Source organism: Bufo bufo, chromosome 8 (genome assembly GCF_905171765.1).
Source record: "Bufo bufo chromosome 8, aBufBuf1.1, whole genome shotgun sequence".
Lineage (NCBI taxonomy): Eukaryota > Metazoa > Chordata > Amphibia > Anura > Bufonidae > Bufo > Bufo bufo.
The window spans coordinates 61447134-61457849 of record NC_053396.1 but is presented as its reverse complement, the minus strand read 5'-3'; the positions used below and the strand labels follow the sequence as shown (position 1 = coordinate 61457849).

Here is a 10716-nt window from a genome sequence, read left to right as displayed (position 1 = left end):
CACCAGCAGCACCACGACCTGGGCCACGTCCCTTATTTGACGATCTCCTCATATTTTTTGAATTTAGGATCTTACCCTAAATGGGTGTTTAATTAATAGTAGAAAAGAACAACAATATGTAAAGGGTGTATCTCACACGGCCTGAACCAGACTAATCAATTAATGATTTCTTTGCACAAAATGGCTATATTTCAAATGGCTGTATTTCAAATGGCTGAATCAAACCCCTGTAGGTATAGGGGGGATCACACACGCCCTGAATCAGTGTGGGCCTGAAGTAAATATATCTTTGCACAAAATGGCTGTATTTCAAATGCCTGATTCAAACCCCTCTATGTAGAGGTGGTATCTCAGAGGGCCTGAACCTCTGTAGGCCTGAAGTAAATATATCTTTGCACAAAATGGCTGTATTTCAAATGGCTGTATTTCAAATGCCTAATTAAAACCCCTGTATGTAGAGGTGGTATCTCACAGGGCCTGAACCTCTGTAGGCCTGAAGTAAATATATCTTTGCACAAAATGGCTGTATTTCAAATGGCTGTATTTCAAATGCCTAATTCAAACCCCTGTATGTAGAGGTGGTATCTCACAGGGCCTGAACCTCTGTAGGCCTGAAGTAAATATATATTTGCACAAAATGGCTGTATTTCAAATGCCTAATTCAAATCCCTGTATGTAGAGGTAGTATCTCAGAGGGCCTGAACCTCTGTAGGCCTGAATTCAATATTGGTTCACCAAATGGCGGTATTTAAAATCTCTGACTGTAACCCAAATGTATTAAGGGTGTATCTCACAATGACATCTGCATCAAAGGCTGCCAACTAAATTTTTTGTGCCCAAATGAGTGCTTGTTTAAAAACTGAATTTGACAGCAGTATATAAGCCTGTAATTTCACACGTGCTGATGCTGCAAGGCCTGAAAATATTGTTTTTTGTCAAGAGTGTGTTTTTCAAACCCCAGAAAATGATGGGTGTATTTCTACCTTAAATTGCACACTGACTAATACAGATGTTGTAGATTGCCAACAGAATATGAAAGCTGTATATATTATACTTGAATTTAACACTTGCAGATCTGGAAAATACTGTTTTTGGAAAACAATAGTGTGTTTTTAAAACCCCAGAAAATGATGGGTGTATTTCTACCTTAAATTGCACACTGACTAATCCAGATGTTGTAGTTTGCCCCCCAAAAATTGTGATTTGCAATGTCCCAAAAGCTCAGATGCAGTGCTGGTGCACTGAGCACCCACCTAACTAACAGAATTCAAAAAGTTTGTATTTTTTGGATTTTTGGTCAATGAGCTTAGGGCAGGGTAAAACGATAGTGCCCTGCACCCACACAACTATTTGTCTGTAGATAGCTAAGTTAGATTCTCTAATATTCTCTCCCTGAAATCACAAGTCCAGCAGCATCCTCTCCCTACACTTGTAACAGCAGAGTGACGTGCAGCGCTACGTGACTCAAGCTTATATAGAGCCTGGGTCACATGCTGCTCTGGCCAATCACAGCCATGCCATTAGTAGGCATGGCTGTGATGGCCGCTTGGGGCAATTCGTATGACGCTTGTTGATTGGCTGCTGTGCAGCCTTTCAAAAAGCGCCAAGAAAGCGACGAACACCGAAAAATCCTAAAGTTCGGTACGAACCTAGTAACATGAAATAACAGTGCACTCATTATGGCACTCTGCAGCACATTTTCCTCACCTTCAGATAGCATGCATCTTTCCATTCTAGTTTGATTTGACTTTTTAAGTCACTGTTGTATTTGCTAATGCCTATTACAGATATTACATTAAGTAGGCAGTGTAGTGAAAAGAAATACAGGGTGGGCCATTTATATGGATACACCTTAATAAAATGGGAATGGTTGGTGATATTAACTTCCTGTTTGTGGCACATTAGTATATGTGAGGGGGGAAACTTTTCAAGATGGGTGGGGACCATGTCGGCCATTTTGAAGTCGGCCATTTTGAATCCAACTTTTGTTTTTTCAATAAGAAGAGGGTCATGTGACACATCAAGCTTATTGGGAATTTCACCAGAAAAACAATGGTGTGCTTGGTTTTAACGTAACTTTATTCTTTCATGAGTTATTTACAAGTTTCTGACCACTTATAAAATGTGCTCAATGTGCTGCCCATTGTGTTCGATTGTCAATGCAACCCTCTTCTCCCACTCTTCACACACTGATAGCAACACCACAGGAGAAATGCTAGCACAGGCTTCCAGTATCCGTAGTTTCAGGTGCTGCACATCTCGTATATTCACAGCATAGACAATTGCCTTCAGATGACCCCAAAGATAAAAGTCTAAGGGGGTCAGATCGGGAGACCTTGGCCATTCAACTGGCCCACGACGACCAATCCACTTTCCAGGAAACTGTTCATCTAGGAATGCTCGGACCTGACACCCATAATGTGGTGGTGCACCATCTTGCTGGAAAAACTCAGGGAATGTGCCAGCTTCAGTGCATAAAGAGGGAAACACATCATCATGTAGCAATTTCGCATATCCAGTGATCCCCTTAGACTTTTATCTTTGGGGTCATCTGAAGGCATTTGTCTATGCTGTGAAGATACGAGATGTGCAGCACCTGAAACTACGGATACTGGAAGCCTGTGCTAGCATTTCTCCTGCGGTGTTGCTATCAGTGTGACAATCCAACACAATGGGCAGCACATTGAACACACTTTATAAGTGGTCAGAAACTTGTAAATAACTCATGAAAGAATAAAGTTACGTTAAAACTAAGCACACCATTGTTTTTCTTGTGAAATTCCCAATAAGTTTGATGTGTCACATGACCCTCTTCCTATTGAAAAGACAAAAGTTGGATTCAAAATGGCCGACTTCAAAATGTTCACCATGGTCACCACCCATCTTGAAAAGTTTCCCCCCTAACAAATACTAATGTGCCACAAACAGGAAGTTAATATCACCAACCATTCCCATTTTATTAAGGTGTATCCATATAAATGGCCCACCCTGTAGATTAGACAGAAAAGCTGCTGCACACTACTAACGGGGAATTAAACTTGTCAGTTCATGGTTCTTTCCCTTTAATCCACTTAACTTATTAAACATGTCATTATTTTTCTGTTAAATTGGTTTCATATTTGTAACAAGTAGATATTTTCCATGCTAAAACTTTATATTTACTGTTTTTCTACAGGTTAATACCAGCATGCATGAGGCAAAGCTCAGTGAGGAATGTGATGAACTTATGGACATAATACAAAGAAGAAAGCAAATGATTGCAGTGAAGATTAAGGAAACAAAAGTAAGAGAGTGTACATATTAAAAGGGTTTTCCAGGATTTACATTTTTATGGACTATCAGGATAGGTCATCAATATCAAATCAGCAGGGTTCCTACTCCTGGGACCCATGCTGATCTGCTGTACAAAAAGACCATGTTGCTCTGTGCTTAGTCCTCTTCCTAGGCCATTGGTCACATGGCCTAGGAGGAGCTCAGCCCCATTCAACTGAATAGGGCTGAGCAAAAATACCAAGCACAGCCGCTATCAAATGTATGGCTCTTTGATTGGTAAGCTGCGAGGAGGCCACAGTGTTTAATGGATCTCTGGAGAGGGCTGTGACTTCCTCAAACAGCTGATCAACAAAAGTGGAAGCAAAGTGAACACTGTAGATACGTTCTCATAAACCAGTTTAATGGGACAACGGATTTTTAGGAGCGGAACGCTCCATTCATCAGGTCTAATTCGGCATCTGCAAAAATTAGCTACTGTGAGAACTATAACAACCCTCTTTGCCACCATAACCACCTCTCCTATCCTCCTCTCCTGACCTGCATGCCTCCCCTTGTAGAGGGGCACACTGCACATGCAGTAAAAACCTTGACTTGACTGTGACATCTGACCACAGTTGTATTCAGCAATATAATAAAGTTAACGTCTTATTAAAACTGCAAGGTGAGTGACACAAAAAAGTCATATAATAATGGCAGTGTTGCATTATTTTCATGCCCCATCCCTCTAAAAAATAAAAATAAAAGTTAAACATAATACAGTATATATGTCCTCTTAAATAGTTATATTAAAAATAGTACTGAAAAATCCAACCCAGATATATTAGTGGAAAAATAAAAATGTTAAGGCTCTTAGAATGGAGTGGAATATAATTTTTTCCATGAAATGTACATTTATTGTTTAAAAGTCATAAAACACAAAAACTGCTATATAAATATTGTATTGCTATAGAAACATAGAAACGTAGAATGTGTCGGCAGATAAGAACCATTTGGCCCATCTAGTCTGCCCAATATACTGAATACTATGAATAGCCCCTGGCCCTATCTTATATGAAGGATAGCCTTATGCCTATCCCATGCATGCTTAAACTCCTTCACTGTATTTGCAGCTACCACTTCTGCAGGAAGGCTATTCCATGCATCCACTACTCTCTCAGTAAAGTAATACTTCCTGATATTACTTTTAAATCTTTGCCCCTCTAATTTAAAACGTGTCCTCTTGTAGCAGTTGTCCTCTTGTAGCAGTTTTTCTTCTTTTAAATATTCTCTTCTCCTCTTTTACCTTGTTGATTCCCTTTATGTATTTAAAAGTTTCTATCATATCCCCTCTGTCTCGTCTTTCTTCCAAGCTATACATGTTAAGGTCCTTTAACCTTTCCTGGTAAGTTTTATCCTGCAATCCATGTACTAGTTTAGTAGCTCTCTGAACTCTCTCCAAAGTATCAATATCCTTCTGGAGATATGGTCTCCAGTACAGCTCACAATACTCCAAATGAGGTCTCACTAGTGCTCTGGAGAGCGTCATGAGCACCTCCCTCTTTCTACTGGCAATGCCTCCCCCTATACACCCAAGCATACTGCTAGCATTTCCTGCTGCTCTATGACATTGTCTGCCTACCTTTAAGTCTTCTGAAATAATGACCCCTAAATCCCTTTCCTCAGATACTGAGGTTAGGACTGTATCACTGATTTTATATTCTGCTCTTGGGTTTTTACGCCCCAGGTGCATTATCTTGCACTTATCAACATTAAATTTTAGTTGCCAGATTTTTTGACCATTCCTCTAGTTTTCCCAAATCCTTTTCCATTTGGTGTATCCCTCCAGGAACATCAACCCTGTTACAAATCTTTGTGTCATCAGCAAAAAGACACACCTTACCATCGAGGCCTTCTGCAATTTCGCTGATAAAGATATTAAACAATATGGGTCCCAGAACAGATCCTTGAGGTACCCCACTGGTAACAAGACCATGGTCTGAATATACTCCATTGACTACAACCCTCTGTTCTGTGTCCCTCAGCCAATGTCTAATCCATTCAACAATATGGGAGTCCAAGCCCAAAGACTGCAATTTATTGATAAGCCTTCTATGTGGCACATGCAGAAAGAAGTTGAGAAAAATCCAGCTCCACTTTAAAGGAATTGCGTTTATTCAGCTTGCGGTTAAAAACTCATCCAAGAAATACAAAATTTAGCAGTCTTGTCTTGTCTACATGTTTCGGGCTATCAGAGACATTTCCAGCCCTTCTTCATGACACAGAAAGACATTAAAAGTGAGACCTTTTAAAGGGGAGGGTGCACCTGTGTTCACTAATTGTTTCCACAGGCCTGTAACCGCCCCCAGGAAAAGGTGCCACACTTCCAGTTAACTCTTCTCATGAAAATTAAATGAAAGAAAAAACAAAAATATATAACCATATGTATGCATAGAGAAAATAAAAGTATAATCACTACGAAAAAAACTATGTCATACAAGGGTATACATATATAGAGGATACATGGGGTATGAGCCGGATATACAGCAATATTCTAGCAAACCATGGTGGAATGTAATGGAAATCAGGTCACCAGAAATGTGTTGTAGCATTCTCAGGAAAGGAAGAAATTCACATGCCAAAATATTATTAGCATGAGAATTATTGCTGCAAAATCAGATCTAGGCGTTTATTGAGCCCCTCAGGTTGGCGTGTATTCAGTGAAAAAATCCAAAAGGATTCCCTGTTTAATAATTTTCTTCTATGGTCTCCTCCACGTTTAGGCAGAAAAACTTTTTCTATGCCTTGTACTATCATATCTGATGTGTCCCCACCATGGCAGACAGCAAAATGCAGACTAGCTGCAGACAAATTGCGACTGCCATGGTGGGGCACATCAGAGATGTGTTTGCGTATCCTAGATTTTATTGCATTAATAGTACAACCCACGTATTGCAGTTTGCACTTTGTGCAGGTGATCAAGTATACAGCGTGGGTTGTATTGCAGTTAAGATACGCTTTTATTGGAAAGACTCTGTTGTTTGCAGTTGAGGAAAAGGTTTTGGATTTCATCATATGTGTGCAGCAAATGCATCTGTGGTGTCCACACCTATAACTCCCCTTGGTCCTAAGCCACACAGGTTGCGACTTTTTGTCTTCTTGGTATAGGCTAGGGCTGACATAGTTTGCAATTGTGGGCGCCCGTCTGGCTGCGCATTTAACCCCATCTGCAACTATGTCAGTCCATTCTCTGTCATAAGACAGGACAGGAAAATGTTTTTTTATAATATGACATATCTGTTGGTACTCTGTACTATATTGTGTTACAAACAGATTCCTTCTGTCCTTGTCCTTGATAGTGTTGTTTGTGTTTCTATTTTTGTTTTCACTATTAGTGCCTATATCCAGTAGTGGAACCTCCTTATGCACAGGATTTTGCTGTTTAGGATAAAGGAGGGATCCCCTTTCAATGGTTGAGACCTGAGCTATAGCATCTTTTACATGTTTAATGCTATAGCCTCTTTTACCCAGTCTATGGCAAATATGTCCAGCTTCCTCCATGAAGCCAATTTCCTCCGTGCAATTCCTTTTTGCACGGATGATTTCCCCCCTGGGTATATTGGCAGTTACATGTTTAGGATGACATGATGTCGCATGTAATGTGGTATTACCTGCCATAGGTTTCCTATATGTGCAGGTGGATACCTGACTGGTGGCGGGGTCCCCCCTCAGGCGCAAATCCAAAAAGGCCACCTCCAGCGTGTCAAAATAGGAAACCTATGGCAGGTAATACCACATTACATGCGACATCATGTCATCCTAAACATGTAACTGCCAATATACCCAGGGGGGAAATCATCCGTGCAAAAAGGAATTGCACGGAGGAAATTGGCTTCATGGAGGAAGCTGGACATATTTGCCATAGACTGGGTAAAAGAGGCTATAGCATTAAACATGTAAAAGATGCTATAGCTCAGGTCTCAACCATTGAAAGGGGATCCCTCCTTTATCCTAAACAGCAAAATCCTGTGCATAAGGAGGTTCCACTACTGGATATAGGCACTAATAGTGAAAACAAAAATAGAAACACAAACAACACTATCAAGGACAAGGACAGAAGGAATCTGTTTGTAACACAATATAGTACAGAGTACCAACAGATATGTCATATTAGAAAAAAACATTTTCCTGTCCTGTCTTATGACAGAGAATGGACTGACATAGTTGCAGATGGGGTTAAATGCGCAGCCAGACGGGCGCCCACAATTGCAAACTATGTCAGCCCTAGCCTATACCAAGAAGACAAAAAGTCGCAACCTGTGTGGCTTAGGACCAAGGGGAGTTATAGGTGTGGACACCACAGATGCATTTGCTGCACACATATGATGAAATCCAAAACCTTTTCCTCAACTGCAAACAACAGAGTTTTTCCAATGAAAGCGTATCTTAACTGCAATACAACCCACGCTGTATACTTGATCACCTGCACAAAGTGCAAACTGCAATACGTGGGTTGTACTATTAATGCAATAAAATCTAGGATACGCAAACACATCTCTGATGTGCCCCACCATGGCAGTCGCAATGTGTCGGCAGCTAGTCTGCATTTTGCTGTCTGCCATGGTGGGGACACATCAGATATGATAGTACAAGGCATAAAAAAAGTTTTTCTGCCTAAACGTGGAGGAGACCATAGAAGAAAATTATTAAACAGGGAATCCTTTTGGATTTTTTCACTGAATACACGCCAACCTGAGGGGCTCAATAAACGCCTAGATCTGATTTTGCAGCAATAATTCTCATGCTAATAATATTTTGGCATGTGAATTTCTTCCTTTCCTGAGAATGCTACAACACATTTCTGGTGACCTGATTTCCATTACATTCCACCATGGTTTGCTAGAATATTGCTGTATATCCGGCTCATACCCCATGTATCCTCTATATATGTATACCCTTGTATGACATAGTTTTTTTGTAGTGATTATACTTTTATTTTCTCTATGCATACATATGGTTATATATTTTTGTTTTTTCTTTCATTTAATTTTCATGAGAAGAGTTAACTGGAAGTGTGGCACCTTTTCCTGGGGGCGGTTACAGGCCTGTGGAAACAATTAGTGAACACAGGTGCACCCTCCCCTTTAAAAGGTCTCACTTTTAATGTCTTTCTGTGTCATGAAGAAGGGCTGGAAATGTCTCTGATAGCCCGAAACATGTAGACAAGACAAGACTGCTAAATTTTGTATTTCTTGGATGAGTTTTTAACCGCAAGCTGAATAAACGCAATTCCTTTAAAGTGGAGCTGGATTTTTCTCAACTTCTTTCTGCATGTGCCACATAGAAGGCTTATCAATAAATTGCAGTCTTTGGGCTTGGACTCCCATATTGTTGAATGGATTAGACATTGGCTGAGGGACACAGAACAGAGGGTTGTAGTCAATGGAGTATATTCAGACCAAAGTGGAGCTGGATTTTTCTCAACTTCTTTCTGCATTTGCTGCCCACACCTGACACGGGCCATCCGTGCTCACAACTAAAGGAAGGGCAGGTGAGAGCTGCTACATTTCTCTCTTTCCCTTCTATGTGGCACAGTATCAAAAGCCTTACTAAAGTCTAGATAAGCGATGTCTACTGCACCTCCGCCATCTATTATTTTAATCGCCCAATCAAAAAAATCTATAAGATTAGTTTGACATGATCTCCCTGTAGTAAACCCATGCTGTTTTTCATCTTTCAATCTATAATCTTACTGACCCAAAGACTAAAGCTGGCAAAGGGCTGACTCAAATGTTTGCTATGGGGCCCAGCTTTTTCTAGTTATGTTCCTGTTAGTCTGTATGGCCACCTAATGTGCATGTGATGTGGAATTTAAGAATTCTTTATCATGCATTTTCAAATTCAGAAAATTTATATTGTCTATGACACTGAGGCGCATACTGTAGATTACCCTCTAAAAGGGGAATGATGGGATACATGGACCTGTAAAGGTTTTTAGACATCTGCTGGTAGTGGTTAACAGACTAAGAACTGGTCACAGACTACAGTACATTGGTTCCATTCATCTGGAACTCATTTTCAGCTGCAGAAACGTTTGTGCAACAAAATCCACCATGGGTAAAGATACATTTTCTGATTTTGTTCCACTCCTGATTCTGGCTTACAAATAGTGATGGAAAATGCTGCCATGTGAAAGATAATCTTTATAGTAATCAACCACAACACAACCCAAACACCAGTAAGTAAATCAATGGATCCTAATTACTAGATCTTTACTGTGCACAACTTTTTCAGAAGGCGTGAGGCCCCTTAATTATTGTCAATGACTAGCTGCAATAGCAGTCCTTTGTTAAATGGAATGTGTCACCAATAGTTTTTTCTGCCAGTTAAAACCAGATAGTTACATATCCTTTTTTTTTTTTTTTTTTTCTGAACGAAAGGTGATTGATTAAGAGTGTCATCCTGATTACCTGATTGGAGTCAGGAAACAATTTTTCCTCTAAGGCTAGGGCTACAATGCGACTTTTTGTAGCACGACTGATTGATTTTAACTATTGAATGACAGCTGCAGTCAAAATTAATGTGTTCAATTGTTGCAATCTTATGGACTGCAGCTGTCATTTAATAGTTAAATCAATCAGTCGCACTACAAAAAGTCAGTGTAGCCCTAGCCTAAAATTAGCTTCTACCTCCTGGATTTTTTGCCTTCCTCTGAAATTTGTTGATAATAGGCTTAACTGGATGGATGACTTTTTTCAGCTTTACATTTATGTTACTATGTTACTGAACATGATTTTTGGGGGGTTCTATATTGCCTGAGTTGTTCTTAAAAGCATTTAGAGATTTGCTTTACAGTAGCCACCATGAGCCATAGGGATTGTTCACACGACCGTGCCGTGTTTTGCGGTCTGCAAATTGTTGATCCGCAAAACACTGATTCCGCCCATGTGCCTTCTGCAATTTGTGTAATGGAATGGACGGCCCTTTATAGAAATGCCTATTCTTGTCTGCAAAATGGACAAGAATAGGATATGAATTTTTGCAGAGCCATGGAACTGAGCAACGGATGCGGACAGCACACAGAGTGTCTATGGGCTCATTCACATGACCGTGGTTTGGTTCTGCATCCAAGCCGCATTCGAGCAAAATATGCGGCTCGGATGCGGAACCAAACCACGGTCATGTGAATGAGCCCATAGACACAATAGACAGGAGGAGACCTCATTGACTTCTATGGGAGAGCTTTCTTGGAATGCTCGTTGACCTGTTCTGCAGTCGGGGGGGGGGGGGGGGGGGTAGATAACCTGTGATATGACCTATTGTGTATGTTGGATCCTGTTTTATCTGTAAATATAGGCGGTATCTAATACTGTGACATAGTTTGTAAGGCTTAAAAAAGACAAACGTCCATCCAGTTCAGCTTGTTATTCTGCAAGTTGATCCAGAGGAAGTCAAAAAACCTTATGG

At 40.4% G+C, this 10716-nt stretch overlaps 1 protein-coding gene across 1 annotated transcript in view; it reads left to right on the top strand.

Annotated features, from left to right (window-relative positions):
- Nucleotides 1–3181: 3181 nt before the first annotated feature.
- LOC120977756 (probable E3 ubiquitin-protein ligase MID2) overlaps nt 3182–10716 on the top strand; it is a 456812-nt gene continuing 449277 nt past the window's right edge. Inside the window, exon 1 of the mRNA XM_040405841.1 lies at nt 3182–3283. Within this exon, the coding sequence (XP_040261775.1) occupies nt 3188–3283 (96 nt within the window). The 5' untranslated portion in view covers nt 3182–3187. The remainder of the gene's footprint in view (nt 3284–10716) is intronic.